This window comes from Manis pentadactyla, chromosome 13 (assembly GCF_030020395.1).
Source record: "Manis pentadactyla isolate mManPen7 chromosome 13, mManPen7.hap1, whole genome shotgun sequence".
Classification (NCBI taxonomy): domain Eukaryota; kingdom Metazoa; phylum Chordata; class Mammalia; order Pholidota; family Manidae; genus Manis; species Manis pentadactyla.
The window spans coordinates 60,945,706-60,968,182 of record NC_080031.1 but is presented as its reverse complement, the minus strand read 5'-3'; the positions used below and the strand labels follow the sequence as shown (position 1 = coordinate 60,968,182).

The 22,477-nt window shown below is 33.1% G+C and overlaps 1 protein-coding gene across 12 annotated transcripts in view; it reads right to left on the bottom strand.

The window, feature by feature from the left end:
* RAPGEF6 (Rap guanine nucleotide exchange factor 6) overlaps positions 1-22,477 on the bottom strand; it is a 246,308-nt gene that overhangs the window by 171,717 nt on the left and 52,114 nt on the right. For 11 of the 12 annotated variants that reach the window (XR_008993532.1, XR_008993531.1, XM_057491194.1 and 8 more), the window contains exon 5: positions 7,434-7,503. The exons of the other annotated variant lie outside the window; for it this stretch is intronic. Coding sequence is in view for 9 of the 11 variants with exons in the window: in XM_057491194.1 (XP_057347177.1) it covers positions 7,434-7,503 (70 nt within the window). In the remaining 2 variants the exon portion in view is untranslated. The remainder of the gene's footprint in view (positions 1-7,433; positions 7,504-22,477) is intronic. 12 annotated transcript variants of the gene reach the window in all.

The window sequence follows — 22,477 nt, the reverse complement described above, 5'->3', positions numbered from 1 at the left end:
CCCTACAGTATGGGAGAATATATTCATAAATGACAGATCCGATAAAGGGTTGACATTCAAAATATATAAAGAGTTCATGCACCTCAACAAACAAAAACCAAATAATCCAATTAAGAAATGGGCAGAGGAGCTGAGCAGTTTTCCAAAGAAGAAATTCAGATGGCCAACAGACACATGAAAAGATGCTCCACATCGCTAGTCATCAGAGAAATGCTAATTAAAACCACTATGAGCTATCACCTCACACCAGTAAGGACTGCCACCATCCAAAGACAAACAACACATGTTGGTGAGGTTGTGGAGAAAGGGGAACCCTCCTACACTGCTGGTGCGAATGTAAATTAGTTCAACCATTGTGGATAACAGTATGGAGTTTCCTCAAAAAGTTCAAAATAGACATACCATTGGACCCAGGATTTCCACTTCTAGGAATTTACCCTTAGAATGCAGCAGCCCAGTTTGAAAAAGACAGATGCACCCCTATGTTTATCACAGCACTATTTACAATAGCTAAGAAATGGAAGCAACCTAAGTGTTCATCAGCAGATGAATGGATAAAGAAGATGTGGTACATATACACAATGGAATATTATTCAGCCATAAGAAGAAAACAAATCCTATCATTTGCAACAACATGAATGGAGCTAGAGGGTATTATGCTCAGTGAAATAAGCCAGGCGGAGAAAGACAAGTATCAAATGATTTCACTCATATGTGGAGTATAAGAGTAAAGAAAAACTGAAGGTACAAAACAGCAGCAGACTCACAGAACCCAAGAATGGACTAACAGTTACCAAAGGGAAAGGGACTAGGGAGGATTGGTGGGAAGGGAGGGATAAGGGTGGGGAAACAGAAAGGGGGTATTACAATTAGCATGTATAATTAGCATGTGGTGGGGGGGCATGGGGAGGGCTGTGCAACACAGTGAAGACAAGTAGTGATTCTACAGCATCTTACTATGCTGATGGACAGTGACTTTAATGGGGTTTGTGGGGGGGACTTGGTGATGGGGGGTGTCTAGTAAACATAATGTTCCTCATGTAATTGTAGATTAATGATACCAAAAAAAATTAGTTCTTTTCCATTCTTTTTTCTTTCTTGGACTCTCAAATTATGAATGTTAGTCCTATATTGTGTCTTTAATTTCCACTGTTTCCCATGACACCTGTTTTTTTTTCTAGCTTTGAAATATAACTGACATAAAACACAAAGTATATGTGCTGACTTGATACTGATATGTCCTGCAAAATGATGATCACCACAGCCTTAGCCAACACCTCCATCACATAATTACCATTGCATTTTTGTGCTAAGAAACTGTAAGATCTCCTCACGTAGCAACTTTTGAGTATACAATACATTGTCTGACACTTTTTACTTCATCTTCTATATCATTTTCTTTCACTCTGTTCTTTTCGTACCGTTCTTCAATGCACCTTATTAAATTTTCATTTGAGTCTATTCTCCCTGGGATACCTTATAATTAATTTAGAAGATTTTTTTTCCTATGTCCTATTTCTCTACTGAGTTTATTCACTTTTCTATTCCTTTTTTTGCCCATTTTCTTTTGTGGTGGAATTTTATTTTTTTTAAATATCCTTACATGCTTGACTGAATATATTAAACTGTCTGGATTGTGGTCAGTTTCATCTGCATGGTTGTTTTTCTGGGGCAGGAAGGTATTTTCTTCAGTTGATATGTACTGAAATGTCATTTTGTTTTATTTTTACAACAGCTATATATGGACTTATTAACCTTTCCTTTTTGTGGTGTTAGGGTGTTTCAGAAGATTCATAGTTTAATAGCCCACCCTTATATCAAATACTTTGAAGTCCAGGCATTTTAGGATACCTTTTTGGTCTGTTGGTGGGAAAAGAGATTGGTGAGACCTTGATTTTGCGTTCATTTTGTCTTGCAGGAAACTAAAACTTCCCCAGGTCCTTTTCTTTGTCAGCATTTAAATTACCAAAAGGAGCTTGTTTCCTTTATACCTTTTGTCTTAACCCTGAAGCTTTTGAGAAGATGACTTCTGCAAATCACTCACAATTTTAAGTAACTTCTCTGTAGTCCCTATTCTTACCTGTAACACACACCTATTTAATGTTGAACTTAGTGTGGAAATAGGTCCAGCTTCTATTGCTGTGTTGTGTATATGTGTTGGCTAGCCTTTCCTCCCTACAAAGCCTGTCTTGAGGGCTGGGAGTAGAGTGTGTGAGAGATCACATGCTGAAAATTCAGCGGTTTCTCTTTTACTTACAATTATTTTTAAGTCTGGGCATTCTCTGTCTTCAAGTTATGCTGCAAGCATGGTTTGTGTGTGGATGTCTTTTACCTTCCTTGTAGGGCCACATTATTTTTAGAGGATATATTGGGAGATGGGTAGTTAGTTACGTGGTTACCAATGACTTCAGCTACTCAGAGGAAGTGAGATTTAAGTTAAAGTAAAGTAATGAACCAATTAAGTTCTAAAAAACAATTCAGGTTAAAAATTAAAATACAAGTTAAAAGTTCAGTAATAATGTCATGTGCAAAGTCTTCCTATAAAGCATTATACCAAACCAGGAAGTCATAACAGGAAAAAAAAAAAGCAAAAGCGATGAGAAAATGAATGTAACTGACACAAAATTCATTTTAGTACAAAGTTAAAAAAATGAATTCACAGCCTCTTATAAACAGAAGGCTTATTTATTTAGTAATAAAAAGCTCTTATTAATAAGGAATAGTCCAAGTAGAAAAATGGGCAGGAGTTATGGATAAGAAAAATCCTTCATAAAGCATGAGAATATGCACAAGTTAAAACAAGATTTCCTTGTAACATATCAAATTAAGATGATTAATACTCCCAGGTGATCAGGAAGGTACGTAGTAACAGGCATTCCCAATCACCAGTGGAGTTACTCAAATCTGTACAAATACATACAAAATAAGATTGTTTAAAAGAATTTTTCAAAATAATAAATATGTACACACTCAAACCAAGCATTTTTATGAATTCTAAATAACTTCATCTAAAAAAAAAAAGGGCACCTAAGATTGGTACTGGTACAGAATGTTCAATACATTTCTGTATTTCCAAGAAATGGTGAAAAACTATAAAAAAATTATAATTCAAGATTCATCAATATGATGGAAAGATTAAATCCTTCAGAAACCTCAGAAATAAAAACCTTAAATTTATTTTGGATTATTTTCTCCTATAACTTATAAAGCATTTTATTTTTTGAGGTATATACAATAAAATGCACAAATCTTAATGTACAGCTTGATGAATTTTGACTCATTTATACACTTATGTAACCATTGCTGAGATCAAGATATTAAATATTCTACTTTATTCCCCAGCCCTGCAACTTTTTCAACCATTTCCCCACATACCTCCCCATGGCAACTACTAGTCTTTTCACTGTGACTATGAATCTATTTGTTTTGTTCACTCTTTCACCTTGCTTTTTAAATTCCACATGTAAATGAAATTATATGGTATCTGTTTTTGGTTTATTTCACTAAGCTTAATACCCTCCAGGTTGTTGCAAATGAAAAATTTTCATTATTTTTTTATGGCTGAGTAATATTCCATTGTAGATACATACCACCTCTTTATCCACTAATCTACTGATGGACATTTAGGTTGCTTCCATAGTTTGGCTATTGTCAATAATGCTGTGATAAACCTAAGAGTGCTACATATCATTATAAATTAGAGATTTTGTCTTCCTTGGGTAAATTCCCAGAAATGGAATTGCTAAGTCATACGGTATTTCCGTTTTTTGTTTTCTGAGAAACCTCCACACTGCTTTTCATAGTGGCTGCGCCAATGTGCAATCTCACCAACTGTGTACAAGAGTTTCCTTTTTCCACATCCTTGCCATTACTTATTTCTTGTCTCATTGATTATTAGCCATTCTGACTGGTGTAAAGTGCTATTTCATTATGGTTTTGATGGGCATTTCCCTGATGATTACTGCTGTTGAGCATTTTTCCATGTGTCTGTTGGCCATTTGTATGTTTTCTTCAGAGAATGTCCATCCAGGTCCTCTGTCCATTTTTTTTTTTATGTTGAGTTGTATGAGTTCTTTATGTATTTTGGAAATTAGCCCCTTGTTGGATGTATCACTTGCAAATATATTCTCCCACATGTAGGCTGCCTTTTTGTTTTGTTGATGGTTTCTTTTCCTGTGCCAAAGCTTTTTAGTACCACTTGTTTATTTTTGTTTTTGTTTCCCTTGCCTGGGGAAATGTATCCAAATATAATTGCTAATGCTGATGTTCAAGAGTTTACTGCATGTTTTCTTCTGTTTCATGACTTCAAGTCTTATATTTAGCTATTTAATCTACTTCTACAGTTTACTGTTGTGCATGGTGTAATACAATGATCCAGTTTCATTCTTTTGCATGTTAGCATGTTCATTCTTTTGCAAGTTACCATGTATGGAAGAAACTGTCTTTTCCTCACTTCTTCAGAGTATATTGAAGTATATTGTACTCTTTGTCATATACTAATTGACCATACAGGAATGGGTTTATTTTTCAGCTCTCTGTTCTGCTCTACTGTTAAGTACTCATACAGCATTTTTAGCTATGCTGTTCATAATAAAATCCAGTTTTGGCATTAAAAAATTACCAACCATGAATATATATACTTGATGTTAATTTTTTGGTCACTTTAAAATTTTAAATTTTATATAGATGTGAATTTTTTTTCAGAAACAACTGAGTATAAACTGAAGAGATAGTGCTTCTTGACTCTGAAATATGTCAGCATGTAGTTCCTAAAAATAAAGACTTTCTCTTACATAACTCTAGTAGTTATCAAAATCAGGAAATTCAGTATTACCTAATCCATAGTTTATATTCAAATTTCATCAACTGTGCTAACAACATTATTTATAGCTTCACACCCCTACCCCCAAAATTTAATACAACATCAAGCACTCTATTTGGTTATGCCTCTTTCCTCTCTTTTAATCTGGAACATTCCTCAGTCTTTGTGTATTTCTTGACATTGGTATATTTAAAGAGTATAGGCCAGTTAATTTGTAGAATGTCTTCAATTTCATTTGTCTGATTTCTCCTAATAATTATATGTTATTAGGTGTGAATTTCTGGCAGATATTTATCACAGAAGTAAGGTTGTGTCCTTTTCAGTGAGTGCATCCTATCAGGAGTAATAGGACATCAGTTTGTGATGATGGTATGTGTACTCAAAATGGTAGCAGTAATTTTTGCTACAATGATATCCTCCACGTTTCCCTATCAGAAATTTGGTATATGGGGATTTGTGGGGAGATGTGCTGATACTATGTATTGTTTCTCATCAAACATCAGCCACAAGGTTAGCTTTCATTAATGATTTTCATTAATGATTAATCAACTATCAGGAAGAACTTTTCCTTCTCCCTCAATCATTCATTCATATCAGGAGTTACAAATTCTTATATATGGGGGGGCTGGGGGGTAATGCCACCAATTACTATGCATTTTTATTTGGAATCTCAAACTGTCCCAGATTTGGCCAATGGGAGTCCCTTCAATCTGGACCCTCTGTGCTTTTGCTGGATCTCAAAACTCTCTGAATATTCCCTTACTTTATAGGGTGGGTAATGAAAATATTTTATATTTTGTTGCAGATGTATATTATTAAGGATATAGATTTGTAAAATCTCAATAAACTACATATGCTTAAAATATGTGTACTGGTTCATGTTAATACTCCAGCTAGTAGCACTTCTTGCAATGTTATGGGCAAGCAATTCTTATATTATCTTATGTGTTAAGTACATACACTGATCATATTGTAAACTAAATTTCTCACTGTTAGAGAAAGTAGGTACAAATAAGCAAAGAGGAAAAGACAGAATAAACTCTGTTTTAAAAATAAAGGAATATAGACATGCATATGTGTGTGTGTACATACACTCAGACCTGTGTTTTCTAGCTTTGTGCACCAAGAAGCACTACAAGCCGTGAGGTACCTAGAGCAATGAAAACAACTAGCAGCCAGATCTTGGTTTCTAAATACTATTCTCCAGTAAAAGCAAGCAAGTCTCCTTAGAGAAAAAGCTAACTCCAGGTGTGGGGCAGGGACAAAGCTTTCTCTTTAAGAGGAAAACTAATTAAATAGTTTATAAATAATTAATTTATAATTAATTTAATGCACAGAACTGTACACTTAAAAATGGTTAAGATGTAGATTTTATGTTCAGCATATTTAACAATAGAACAAAAAAGCAATATATATGAGAACACTGTATTAAAAGCACTATTCTTTTCTCATGAAGTATGAGAAATACAAATGTATCAACTGATAAATAAAAGACAAACCAGTACTGTCTGAGGCAGTTTTCTTGCTGTGTCCCTTAATGTATTTATTTAAATAAAGGAGTTCTGAAGCCTTGATAAGCCATGTATATTAATATTTAAAGAAAATAAACATAAACAACACCTAGTCCAAGACTTGAACAAACTTGAATTCAAGCAACATTCACTGAATACTTACTATGCAGGCAGCACTCTGGCATATTACTGCAGACACAAAGTAAGACATAATCTTTGCCTTTCAGGAGCTTAAAATCTAGTTGTTAATATGAAATTTAGGACACTTAGTGCGTGATGATATAGATAATCCACTTTGGGGAAGAGAAAAACTACCTGAAACTATCAGTCTGATATAGTATCATGAAATGGAAAAGCAGTTTAGTTTTGAGCCATGACATTAAAATGCTTCATTATGAAGTCAACCTCACTTCTCAATAGTTTACAGCAAAATCAGATGACATGATCATCTACACAAGATGCTAGTAGGACAATGTGTCCATTCAGCATAAGCTATTTTCCAGTAAGGTCGTTTCGGAACAAGGTAAAAAGGGAGCTGTGTTCTTGCTTCTTCAAATGCTTAAAAAAAAAAGTCAGATATTCTAAAGTTATATCAACTACCTAGCTTTCTTAGGAAAAGTAAGGAGTTATTCCTTAAATATACTCTGTTAAAGTAGAAATATTAAGATCTAAACCATTTATAATTACATGCCTTTCCTCCCCCCCATCTCTTCCTTTCAAGTTCAGAGCACAGAATATGGATGTTCAAAGACTATTAAACTAAATTTAGCAGGAAAAGAGAAAACACTTTAAAAGTGCTTCAAATGCAGAAGGGCCCCTTTTTAAAAGCCTTTATTTAAAATTTCTGGTGTAGGTAGTAAAAGCAATTACCAAATTTGGAACATGTTATATATATAACTATATCATGTTTCAAGTTCTCTCAAGGATCAGAAAAAAATTAAAGTAGATGAAAATGTGTCAAACATTGTATGAGTCTGGTGCTACTTAATATTTAAAAAGTCATAGGAATGGAACCTCCACTGAGTGTTTAAAAGCCTACTACATTTAAAATTGAAACTGAAGCAGATCAAAAACAATTCAGCATTCTTTAAAGTTCTTACCACAATCATTTCTGAAGGCTCTAACACAAGACAATCACATCCTCTTTTTCCTCCAAACTGCTTACCAAAACTATAAAAACAGAAAAACAATTTCTTTAGCAAAGGTTATAAATAAAATATGTCAATATAGGAAAAAAAATGAACCAAAGAAAACTAGATATTAACCAAGAAATTCCTATCCTATCACTTACATTAACAAAGTAAGAGTTTTTTTAAAAAATGAAAATAAAACTTTCCTCTTTCTTGCCTAGATATAACTGGTATCAATACAGTTCTGTGTGAAAATTCTTTTAAATGCCTGCCTTTAGTCTCTAAAACTAATTATAAAAGATACCTTCCTAATTTCAAATTTTGAACAGTTATCAGTATATGCTAAATTCAAGTAAAAACACAATAAAGAGTGAAGCCACAATTATGGAATATTTTATAATAGTAAATTATTTTTAGTATTTTAGGGGTATTAGACAACAGATATAACCAACTTTCAAAATATCCACATTTGAATATATAAAGAAATGCAGTAAGATACAGAGGTAATTTATTTTTGAAAATAGTGTTGAAGCCACTTGCTAGCTTTTTGGAAGAAGATAAATTTAATTGGTACTGAAAGAAAATATGAGTATTTTTATAGTCTTCATTTCAGAGATTTCTAAGCAAATCAAAAACAAAAGCATTCATAAAGGGAAAAGAATGATGTTTTCATTTTAAAAGATAAACTGAATTTTTAATTTTGTAAATTAGTTTTAATTTATAATAAAATCATTTTTATTTTGTGGAGGAAATAGAAAAAAATGCTTGCTAATTATATGAGACAAAAGGTTAACATTCTTAATATGCAGAGTACACTTAAATAATAGTAGCAACCTAAAATATTATATAAATGAAAATTAAGTACCATGGCCAATTATAAAGTAAATAAATAATTATTCCAAAGTAGCCAACCAAAAAAATTAAAAACACACCACCAATAATGCAAACAAAGTATAAAATACCAAAAAGCAAACTTTAATGAAGAAATACAGAAGTCTTTCTGTATTTATAAACACTATGCAATTCTACTGATAGACTAGAAATAGGACTTGAATAAAGAAAGTGACATATCACATACTTTTATGAGAGGGTCAATATTATACAAATTTTGATTTTCCACAAAGTATAAGGTTATATACAAATATCGGTTTATAACAAAATCCTAATTCTAACCCAAATGTAATAAATTACTTTTGTACATAACAAAAACCCACTTCTGTATTTTCTTACATCATCTAATACATGAGACAAAAGCAAATTTCTAAGTTTGCTTTCATCCGGAATGGATTAACCAGGACTAGATTTACTCTCCCATCTGAAAAAACTTCAAAATCTGACAAAATACATACATTAAACAAATTCAAGACACTGGAAAACAAGCAGGACAAGGCTGTGATCCCTAAGAGAGGGAATTAAAAAAATTAAGGTGACCTCTACAATAACCGATTTTAATACCTACAGACAATCTCTAGGCCACAATGCAAGAAGGGAGAAACCTAACACAGCCTGGCAATCTCACTGAACTGAAGACATAGAGCTAGTTTTGGGTTGTGTGTAGTGAAGGAAGAAAGATCCTTAAAATGTATGGAGTTGACTGCAGGAAAGAAGGAGCAGCAGAGAGGAGAGAGAGACAGAAAGAAAATGTGTGAGAGTACGTGTGTGAGTGCACAGGTGCACTCTGGTGACCTTCAGGAAGATTCCCTTGAGTCTGTGGGCGAGCCTATGAATATGTGAGGAAAAAAACAATTTAAAAGCCAGAGTAGAAAGACCACATAATACATGCAGCATTGAGTAGGGTCCTCAGAAATGTATTTCCTTAATGATGCGGTAAATTAGTTCTACACTAAAGTGCTGGACTTATTTAGTCAAGTAAAAGACACAAAATGATCAAATGGATTCAATTACTTAAACTCCATGTCAGAAGAAAGCCCAATACATTAAAGAAATGTAACAAAAACTAAACCCAGGAACATAAAATTCACAATGTTCAATGTCCACTAAAACAAAGTAAAAAACAAGCATGCAAAGAAAGAAACAGGAAAATCTAATCCATTAACCAACAGTAAAACCAATCAACAAAAACAGACCCAGGACTGCCAGCAATGAGTGAATCAGCAGACAAAAACATTAAAACAGCAAAGTACCTGCCATCTTCAAGAAAGTAGATATATATATACTTTAAAGAGAGAAACAGAAGCTAAAACAAAAAACAAAAAAGCCTAGAAGAATGTTTTATCACATCGCATATGAAGGCACATACTAACATACTATCTGGTTGTCCCATTTTTTAATATGTTAAAATTGGTGAGTGGCTTCAGTGTCAACTTAACATACTCATTATGAAGTTTCCTCTCAATTCTTCATCTATTAGTTTAGCATCCCATTTTGATCAGTGCCTTTATCTAAAGTGTAATTAGGGCTATTGAAATAGGCATTTTACAATTTTATCATTCCTACTGGATTTATCAACTAGAGTACTGATACAAAGAAATACACTCCCTTCAACTATGAGTTCTGGGAATGATAGTTTATATAAGAAAGGCAGGATAAATATTTCAACTGTAGATGACATGACTGTATATTAAGTAAATCCTGTACTTCTGGTAAGAAGTGAAATTAGCAAGACTGAAGGATACAAGCTCAATGTCCAAAAATTGATTTTCTGTGTATTATCAACAAATAATCTAAAAAATTCTTTTAATTTCATTAAAAACAGGAAGAAAACATAGAACATTCATATAAACTTGTCAAAATATGTGCAAGAACCCTATAAAATGACAAACTAAAACACTACAAAATGTTGCCGAGAGAAATTAAAGATGACCCAAATAAAATGAAATATATATCCTGTTTTTTGATTAAATGGTTCTACAGATCCAATGCAATGAAAAAATTGCTTTACAGAAATTGACATAATGATTCAAAAATTTACATGGAAATGTAACAAACCTAAAATAGCTAAAACAATTTTGGAGAACTAAGTTAGAATATTTATATTAACAGATTTCAAGACAATAAATACTACAAAGCTAAAATAAAGCTAGAATTCTCAAGATGGTATGTCATTGGATCAACTTAAAGATCAATGAAACAGGACAGAGAAAACAAATGAGACCTTTAGAAATACAGTCAACTGAAGTCTGGCAAAAGCACCAGGGGAATTCAATGGTAGAAAAGGTATTTTCTATAAACGGTGATGGAACCATGTATCAATACAAAAAAAAGTGGGGGATGATCTTAAATACTATAAATAAAAAGTTAGAAATGGATTGGAGATATAAATGGGGAAAAAAAGGAAGTTATGAAATTCTCATAGTAATAGAATTTTTATATATACCTTACATCAGGGTTAGAAAGTTTCCTTCTTTATGTATAGTATGTTCAAAAATTTTACCATGAATGAGTTTTGGATTTTGTCAAATTTTTTTTGTGTGTTTACTGAAAGAATCACATGGTTTTTGTTCATTATTTTACTAACAGAGTATTAATTGATTTATGAATGCTAAACCTTACATTCCTGTGATAATTCCAATTTGATCACAGTTTTTAATACTTGTAATATATTTCTGGATTTGGTTTGCTGTTATTTTGTTAACTTTTGTATGAATGTTCATGAGAGAGAACAATTTGTAGTTTTCTTGTGATATCTATGTCTGGCATTGGTATCAGGGTAATACTGAACTCAACTAAAATAGGTTGCAAGTGTTCCCTCTCCTCCCATTTTCTAAGTTTTTGCACAGGATATGTAATAATGCTTCCTTAAACATCTGAAAATACTAGCAGTAAAGCCATCTGGGCCTAAGTTTTGTGAGAATATACTTTATTATTAATGTAATTTATTTACTTTCCGTAAGTATACTCAAAGTTTCTATTTCTTTTTGAGTCTCCTTATGGTAATGTATACCTTTGTAAGATATGTGCAATTTGTTGTTATAAAGTGGCTCATAAAATTCCAATACTTTCAATTTCTGTAGGATAGTAGTGTCTCCTTTCATGCCTGATTTTGGCAATTTTGTCTCTTCTCTTTTTAATGGTCAAACTCAAGGTTTATCAATTTCAAAGACTTTTTCAAAGAACCAACTTTTCGTTTCATTGATTTTTCTCTATTGTTTTTCAAGGTTTTATTTCATTAACTTCCACTAGAACTTTACTTTTATTTGCTTTGAGTTTATTTTGCTATTACTCTAAAGATGGAAATTTAAGATGACTGAATTGAGACCATTATTTTCTCCTAAAGATGCTATAAATTTAGTGCTTTATATTTCCTAAGACACCTTAGTTGAATCCCATAAATTTTGATATGTTCATTTTTGTTCATTTCAAAAAAATTTCTGATTTTTATTGTCAACTCTTTTTTGACCTGTGGATCACTTATAAATGTATTGTTTAAACACATTTCTTCCTGGAAATGACATATTATCTAATTTCAATCTACTCAGAGGACAAACTTTGGATGACTTCAATCCTTTTCAATTATTGAGACTTCCTTTATGGCCTAGAATATAATCTAGTCTGGAGAATGACCTATGAGTCTGAAAAAAAAAAAATGTATCAGATCAAAGTGGTCGATATAAAGTTTTCTTTACATAAATTTTTCACTCCAGTCGTTCTATTAATTGAAAATAGAGTTTTGAAATCTCCAGCTGTAAGTTAAATTTCTCCTGATCCTTTCAATTTTATCAGTTTTTACTGGTTTTATTTTGGGACTCTATTATTAAATGCATACACAACAAATACTTTTGTATGTTCCTAATGTCAAGATCCTTTAAGCACTATGAAATTTTGCTATTAGTCTCTAGTAATATTTCCTGTTTTACAGTCTCTTTTGACTGATATTAACATGACCATACCAGTTCTCTTATGAATATAATTTGCCTAATATATCTTCTTCCATCCTTTTACTTCCAGTGTATTTGTACTTTGAAGCTAAAGTATTTCCTACAGACAGCATATAATTAGATTGTAACAGAATCTGTTAAACTCTTATCTTTTGACTGCAATGTCTAGACCATGCACATATAGTGAAATTACTGATGTGGCTGGATTATGTCAGTCATTTTCCTGTTTTGTAAATGCCTCGTCTTCTTTATTCCTCTGTTACTATTTTACTGCCACATCATGTCTGTTAAATGAATATTTTCAGTGTGCCATTTAAATTCCTTTGATGATTTTTACATGTTATTTTTTATATTCTTAATGGTTAATCGACAGATTATAATATGCATTGTGAATAAGACAAAGCTATCCACTCTCACCACTACCAACCAACACTATACTTGGGATTAGGCAGTGTAATAAGGCAAGAAAAGGAATTAAAGGCATACAGAATGGGTAGGAATAAATAAATCTCTTTTACCAAAGATGACTGATCCTGTATGTTGAAAACTCTAAGGACCAGCAAACTTAACTATTAGAACTTACATTATGGATCACAGTATATAAAATCAATATATAAGAACCATTGCATTTCTATATTCTAGCAATGAATAACAAAAATAAGAAAACAGTGCCATTCAGAACAGCATCAAAAGGAAAAAATACTTGGAAACAATTTAACAGAAGCACAAGACTTACACATTGAAAAATGCAAAACATTATTAGACAGAAATTAAAGAAGATGTAAATATATGTAGAAACAATTCATGTTCAGATTGAAAGATGCAGTATTGATAATACTACAAGTTTCCCCAAATTAATCTATAGATTCAGATTATATCTGGACTTCCAGTTTTCTCTGTGGCATGTAAGAACCTTGGAAATTGCCACTCTGTCCTAATAACAAGTAAAAAGCTGAAAATACTGATAATCAAAACTTTTCTTAGATCCATAAAAACTGAGGTAACTGGGCAAATTGCTGCCCCCAAATTAGAGAAGGACAGATGAATACAGAGAATCACGACTTAGAGCAGCAAACTCTACAGGAACCAGTGCCAGGGCAAGGAAAATGCAACTGTAATTGACAAACTGAGGGAGGCTCACTGTAGACAACTCTTGAGAGTTAAAACTACAGAGAAGCACAGTCACTGAAGGGGCCCCCACACTTTTTTGAGTTTTACATCATTATCTCTATCAGGTTCCCAGAGTGAATAACAGAAAAAGCCCCTTATACTTTTGGCGGCAGCAGTGGAAAAGGAACCATTCTGAAACACACTACAGTATTCTGTTCTGAAACAAGGCCTGCCCTTACGAGGAAACGATTCCATCAAAGCCTAACAGACCTGCAGAAAGGGAAATGCCCAACTCAAGTTGGCTCTAGCCTTCCATGTTGAGAAAGGGCAAGATCCAACTCCAGTCCTCTTATCTATTCTGTCCCATCCAAATGGAGAAAAAACTGACAAACACATGTGAAGGTCCCAGTTCAAATTCAAAGGCTCACTATAAGACTGAAATCGAACCACACAACTATAAAATGCCTTCCATCCCCCCACACCTTACTAGCACATTACTAAAGGAATTCCTTTTGCCTAGTATATCATGACTGGTTACTGAGAAAAAGTTACAAGTCACTAAAAAAGCAAAAAACAAAATTGGAAGAGACAGAGCATCAAAGCCAGACTCATATATGACAGGGACATACAATAATTCTATACCAGAACCAAGTAGGATTTAGCCCAGGTATGCAAGGGTGGTTCACCAAACAAAACTCAATTAATGTAATCCATCACCTCAATAGGCTAAAAGAGGAAAAACTACATATGAATAGATGCAGAAAAGCACTTGACAAAATCCAACATCCATTCATGATAAAAATTCAGTAAACTAGAAAGAGAGGAGAATTTCCTCAACTTGATAAAGCCTACCTACAGAAAACCAACAGCTAATATCATATTTAATTGGGAGAAACTCATTGCTTTATCACTAAGATAAGGGATTAAGAAAGGATGTCCTCTCTCAAACAATGCTTCTCAAGATCATACTGCAAGTCCTAGCTAGAAAAAGAAAAGTAATGCAGACTGGGAAGGAAGATATAAAACTGTATTTGTTTGCAGACAATATTTTCATCCATGTAAAAATCTGAAAAACTGACCAAAAAGACCTCCTGGAAATAGCAAGTAGTTATAGCAAGGTTGCAGGTTTACAAGATTAATATATAAAAGTCAACTGCTTTCCTATATACCAGCAATTAACAAATGCAATTTGAAATTAAAAACACAATGCCATTTATATTAGCATCCCAAAAATGAAATACATGGTAAAAATCTAACAAAATATGTACAAGATCTATATAAAGAAGAATTAAATAAGAGATATTCAGTATTCATGCTCAGGGAGACACAATATTGTTAATAGGTCAGTTCTTCCCAAGTTTTTTATAGATTCAGCACAATCCCAATCAAAATCCCAGAAAGTTATTTTGTGAATATTGCAAAAACCGATTCTTAAGTTAATGTAGAGAGAGGCATAAGGTTCAGAATAGCCAACATTGAAGGGGAAATATGAAGTCAGAGGGCTATTGTTATCAAACTTCAAGACTTACCATAAAACTACAGTAATTAAGACAGAGTTGTAGTGGTAAAAGAGACAAAAGAGTTCAATGGAACAGAATAGAGTGCCCAGAAGTAGACCCCCATAAATAAACACAACTGACTTTTGACAAAGCAGCAAAGGAAGCACATTAGAGCAAATTTAGTTTTTTCAACAAATGGTGATGAAACAATTGGACATCCACATGCAAAAAAAATGAATCTAGACACAGACCTTACACCCTTCACCAAAATTAACTTAAAATGGATCATAGATCTAAATGTACAACACAAAACTACAAAACTCCTAGAAGATAACATAGGAGAAAACCTAGATGACTGATTATGACGACTTTTTAGTTGCAACACCAAAGGTATGATGCATGAAAGTAATAATTGATAAAGTGAACTTCATTAAAATTATAAACTTCTGCTCTATGAAAGACAAACTCAAGAAAATGAGAAGACAAGCCATAGACTGGGAGAAACTATTTGCAAGAGACAAATCTGATGAAGGATTGTTTATCCAAAACATACAATGAATTCTTAGCACTCAACAATAAGAAAACCAATAGAAATTTAAGAATGGGCAACATCTTTTTTTTTGTATTTTATTTTATTATTCTTTATTGTTATTTAAAATTTTTTATTAAGGTATGATTGATATACACTCTTATGAAGGTTTCACATGAAAACACAATGTGGTTATTACATTTACCCGTATTATCAAGTCCCCACCCATATCCCAATGCAGTCATTGTCCATCAGTGCAGCAAGATTAGAATGGGCAACATCTTAACAGACACTTCACCAAAGAAGATACAGATATGGTAAGTAAGCACATGAAAAGCTCCACATCACATGTCAAGGGAGGAATGAATAGGTGGAACTCAGAGGCATTTTGGTCATTAATGGTGGATACAGGTCATTACATACTTGTCCAAATCCAGAGAATGTACACCACCAAGAGTGAACTCTAAAGTTAACTATGCACTTTTGATGGTGACGATGTGGCAATGAGATTCACCATCTATAACAATGTACCACTCTGGTGAGGGAAGCTGATAATGGTGGAGGCTATGCACGAACGGGGGTAGGAAAATCTATTCCTTCTGTTCTATTTTCCTGTGAGCCTAAAATTGCTCAAAAAACTAGTCTATTTTGAAATAATATATCACTTCTCATAAAAATCCCAACAGGCTTTACTGTGTAAGTTGACAAGCAGATTCTGAAATTTATATGGAAACACAAAGGACCTTAAACAATCAGAACCTTTCAAAAAAGGAACAAAGTTGTGAGACATAATACCAACTTAAAAACTTAAAGCCACAATAATCAAGACAGCAGTCCTAGTACCAAGACAGAAAAACAGTTACATGGAAAAGAATTCAGAACAGGTAAACTAAGCAGCATCACACACACGGTCAACTGTTTCTCAATAAAGGTACCAATCAATTCAATGCCTTTTCATTAAATGGCACTGGGTAGCTTGGGTATCTATCTTTATTACAGAGAACCAAAAAGAAACAAAAACAAAAATTAAGTCACAAAGGGCAGAGGCCAAAATATAATAGCTAAGTCTGAAAAACTCCTAGAAAAAAATTGTGAGGTTAGGTTAAACAAAGATTTCTTAGATATGACACTAAAACATTAACCCTCAAAAAAATAAACTTAGTAGACTTCATCAAAATTTAAAACATCTATGCTTCAAAACACTATAAAGAAAAGGAAAAGACAAGACACAGACCAAGAGACCTGGGAAGGAGGTATGTTCCAATACCTCCAATATTCAAGGATGCTTTAAACTGTGGATAGTTTTGAATCCTACATATAAAATGTTTTTTCCTATACATACATACCTATGATAAAGCTTAACTTGTAAATTAGGCATAGTAAGAAATTAACAATAGAAAAATTATAATATACAGTAATGAAAGTTATGTGAATATGGTCTCTCAAAATATCTGTATTCACCCTTTTTATGAGATGATGTGAGATGATAAAATGCCTACATGGTGAGATGAAGTAAGGTGAATGACACAGGGATTATGATGGAGCATTAGGCTACTTACTGACCTGACAACACCATCAGAAGGAAGCTCATCTGCTCCAGCCCATAGCTCACAGTGGGTAACCGAAACCATGGAAAGAAAATGTCCACAGGGAAGGGGATTATATGAAAACCATATATCTGATAAAGAACTTGTAACACAATTAAAAAATATATATCTGAGAAAGAACTTGTATCCAAAACATATACATTCTTACAACTTGATAACAAGACAACTGAAAATGCAGAAAAACTTTGGATAGACATTTCAACAAAGGAGGCATAGGAATACCTAATAAGCACAGGAAAGAAAAGATCCTCAACCGCACTAGTCACTATTGAAATGCAACTTAAAATTCAATACATACTAGAACTGTCAATACCGAATGATGGAGTGGAATGTGGAGAAACTAAATCCATTCTATGTAAAACAGTACAGTGATCTTAAACAATCTGGCCCTTTCCTTTAAAAGTTAATGCTTATCATTCAACATAGCAATTCCACTCCTGGATATCTACAAAAGACATGAAAACATATGGCTCATGTAAAGACTTGCATATGAATCTTGATAACACCATTGTTTGTAAATGCCCTCAAACTCTAACAATAAACATTTTCAAGTTCTTCAACTCTTGATGAATGGCTAGATGAAATGTGGTATCTTCATTGAATGAAATACAATTTTTAAAAACGGGTATGCTACAACTGATGTGTGCTAACATAGATGAGCCTCAAAACATTATGCTAAGTGACATAAGCCTAAAACAAAAGACCAATTTTAAATACCTGCAGAAGGCAGATTAGATTAACTGCAAAAGGGCAAGAGGGAACTTTTTCAGGTAATGGAAGTCATCTATAACTGTGGTGCACCACATGCATTTAAATTATTGAACTGTAAACTTGAGATGCATGAATGTTATGGTACGCAAATCATCCTCCAGTAAAGCTATGTTAAGAAGACTAAGAAAACACCGAAGAGAATCTTTATGAACTTGGAGTAGGCAATAATTAGGACATGTAAGTACTACAAACAAAAAGAAAAAATCATCCTTCGGACTTTATCATAATTAAAGAAGTCAACATTGAAAAATGAAAAGTTAAAACAGTCTGGGAGAAATATTAGCAACACATGTATCTCACAAAGAATTCTTATGCATAGTATGTAAGTAACGTAACTCAAAAATAAAAAGGCAACACTAAAGTAGGCATGTGAGTGGTCAATAACTGCATGCAAAATATGCTCAATATCATTAGTTATCATGGAAGTGCAAATTAATACCGCAAGGAGATCCCACTGTACACACCAGAACTAAAATTAACAATTAAACATTTCAGGCATTGAAGAGGATACTGAGAAATTGCAATTCTCATAAGCTGGTGGTGAGAATATAAACGGTACAATTCAACAAAACATTTTGGCTTTTTTGTTTGTTTTAGTTTTTTAGTGTTCTGTGATTTTTTTTCAGATATTTAAATTTTTCTTTTTGAAGTATAGCTGATATACAATCTTATATTAGTTTCAAGTATATAACACAGTGGCTTAACAGTTACCCACATTATTAAATCCTCACCCACACTAGTGAAGTTACTGTCAACATAAGAAGGCGTTACAGAATCACTGGCTATAGTCTTCATGATGTGCTACCATCCCCATGACCAACTTACATTATGACTGAGAAATTTTGTGCCCCTTTATCCCCCTCACCCTTCCCACTCACCCACCCTAACCCCTTCCCCATGGTAACCACCAATCACTTGTCAGTGTCTATGAGTGTACAGCTATTTTGTTCATTGTTTTGTTTTGTTTTTAGATTCCACAAATAAATGAAATCATATGGTCTTTTTCTCTGTTTGGCTTTTTTTTTTTTAAAGTTAAATACCTTTAACTTAGCCATTGTACACCTGGGTATTTACTTAAGAAAAACAAAAACACATGTTCATACAAAGACTTGTACCTAAATATTCATAGGCACTTTATTGGTAATAGCCAAAAATTGGAAATAATCTTAATGTCTTTACTAACTGAATGGAAAAATACATTGTGGTATACCCACACAATGGAATACTACTGAGCAACTTTACAAAATGAACTACTGATACAGAGCAACAGGAAGTAACCTCTAAAACATTATGTTAAATGAAAAATCTTGGATACAAAAAACTATGCAACATACTACTCCATTTATATAAAATAGTAGGAAATAAAAACTAATCTGTATGCCAGAAAGGAGAACAATGGTTGCCTAATGATGAGAGTGCAGGAAAATATAGATTAAAAAATGGGCATATAGGCCCCGGAAAATGACTGGTTAGCCAGAGACGGGTAAGATTCCTCAAGGGAGGAACAACCTAAGACAGGCACAGTTGCAGGGGGGCCATCAGGTGAGAAATTGGGGATCAACAGAGGTGAGGCTTAGAACCTCTCCCCCCCTGTTTTGAGAGAAATCTTCTGCATCCGTGGATGTTTTGTTGCCCTTGTCTAGCTTGGATTAATACTTAGTCTATAGGCACACACCTGATCATCTACATTTGCCCTCTTACAGTACTAAACTATGTTTTCTACCTTTATCTTGCATCTACCTACCACTTCAGCATTTTATTAAAAATAATAATAATAATAATAAGGGAGAAATGTGGGATTCACATATAAATCAAGTATAAAAATCAAACGAATATTCATATTTGACCTGATTGTTTATAGTTCATAATGCGTGATCAAAACCGAAAGTTTCTGTGATGACTGCCCTTGCACTGTTCATCATGTAAGAACTTTTTCACTATGTAAGAATTTGTTCACCATGTAAGAACTTGTTCGTTATGCTTCAGAAGATTGGAGACTGTTGAGAATTAGGCTTGGGGTTGATTAATGATTATGCATTGAGTCCCCTATACAGAATTTTATTGTTGTTAACAACCATTTGATCAATAAATATGAGAGATGCCCTCTCAAAAAAAAAAAAAAAAAGGGCATATATATAAAGGGCATCTATGAAAAATTCAGAGCTCTAATTGGTGAAAGACAATTCTACTTTCCCATCCTTAACTTCCCTTTTAGAGTGAAAGCAAGTTCATGTTGCTATGTATATCAGTAGTCTATTCTCACTATGTCTCTTCAACATTGGAGTTTTTCTCAGTGCAATAAGGTAGGGGAAGAGGGGCATAAGTATTTTAAAAAAAGAAACAAAATTATCTAGTTACAGGATCTTATATAAAGTCCTAAAGAATCTACAAAACAGCTATTACAACATGTGAATTTTAATAAGGTTGCAAGACAAAAGATAAACATATGTAACACCTCAACACTGAAAATCACTTAATACTGCTAAGAGAAATTAAAGATGACCTACACAAAGAGTAATGTACCTTTGTTCGTGGTTTAAGAGTCAAATATTAAGATGCCAATACTCCCCTAACTGGTCTACAGATTCAGTGCATTATGAATCAAAATCCTAAACTTTTTAATTAAATGATTCCAAAATTGACATGAAACTGCAAAGAACCTGTAATAGCCAAAACAATTTGGCAAAGTTGGAGGACCTATACTACCTTTCTACATGATTTACTATAAAACTACAGTCATCAGGATAAGGTGATACTGGCACCAAATTGAAAAATAAATCAATGAAGCAAAGCGTTGGAAAACAGACCCACAAATACATGGTAAATTAAATTTCAACAAAGGTGCAAAGGTAATTCAGTGAAAAGATAGTTATGTTGATAAATGGTGCTGGAACAATTAAATATGTAAATAGGTAGAAAAATGAAATTAGATCCACATATCATACCATGTAAAAAAAAAAAAACAACCTCAAAATAGATCAAAGACCTAAACATATCATAATTATATCTAAAACTATAAAACTTCCAGAAGAAAGAATAAGAATTCTTTTTCACCTCTGGTTACTCAAAGATTTCTTACATACAACAACAAAACCAGACCATTAAAGAAAAAAAAAACCTGATAAAGTGAACTTCATCAAAACTTAGTTATTCTGCTCTTCAGAAAACAATTAACAGAAAACACAATCCACAGACTGGGAGAAAATATTTGCCAATCGTAAATCTGTTAAAGGACTTGTATACAGGTTAAAGAATTTCTGAAATTAAAAAATAAGATATCAACCCTACTCATCCACCCCATGCTCAAATGATCAAAAGATTCAGAGACACTTCACAAAGTATGTCATTGACAAACACATGAAAAGATGCTAACCATCATCAGACTTTAGAGAATACAAATTTAAAGCACAATTAGATACAATGACATAGCAGTTAGGATACGTAACTGAAAAAGACTGTCCTTACCAACTGTTGGTGAGGATGTGATGTGGAACAACTGGAACTCTCACACACTGCTGGTGGGAATGAAAAAGTGACACAACTTTGGAAGAGTATAGCACTTTTTTAAAAGGTTAAATATCTACATACCACATAACCTAGCCTTTGCAAAATAGTTACATATCCAAAGTAAATGAAAGTTTGTGTCCAGATGAAGACTTATAACCCAGCCATCCTATTACTAAATACACACTCAAAGAGATATGAAAGCATATATCCATACAAAGACTATACAGAAATGTTCATAGCAACACTAGTCAAAAATGATAACCAAAATGTCCATCAGTAGCTGAGTACTGAATAGTGATATACCCATACAAGGGAACACTGCAGTAAAAAGGAATATTGATATGTATAACAGCATAAACCTCAAAATAATTTTATTAAGTATGAGAAGCCAGACAAGAAAAGAGTGTACCTTTTATAAAATTTTATAAAGAATAAACTAATCTATAGTAACAAAAAAATAGTCAGTGACCCCTATGAACAAAGGGAGAGGTAAAGGAAGAATGAGAGGGAAGGTTTACAAAAGGACATAAGAGAATTTTTTTGGGGGGGGAGTGATGGGTATGTTCATCATCTTTGTATCACAGCCATGGTTTTACAGATGTATACATATGCCAAAACTTATCAAACTGTATACTTCAAATATGCGCATTTAGTTTACATCAATTATACACATCAAGAGTTGTTTAAAAAGAATTAAAATGAAAATGCAAGCCAAAAAATGAGATAAAATGTGTGCAATACCTATCAGCTTGCATCATGAATGTATTAAGATTCCTACAAAATAATAAAGACAAACAACTCAACTTCAGAACAGACAAAAACAAAACAAAAAACTATACACAAAAAATAGAGGAAGCAATGGCCAATAAGCACAAGGAAAAGTCTCAATATCATTATGCAGCAGGAAAATTAAAACTAAAGCCACTTTACAGTGACCAGAATAGCTAGTCTAAAATGATATAACCACTGTGACAGTTTAGCAGGTTCTCGTAAATAGTTTCTCTATTAAACTTCAAGACACATTACAAAGCTACAGTAATTACAAGAGTGCCACAGCAGGCACAGACAAAATCTAAGAGAACAGATGAGGAGCCCAGAAACAGGCACGCACAAAAGCGGCACTGAATGAAGGTGGGAAAAGGACACTGAGGAA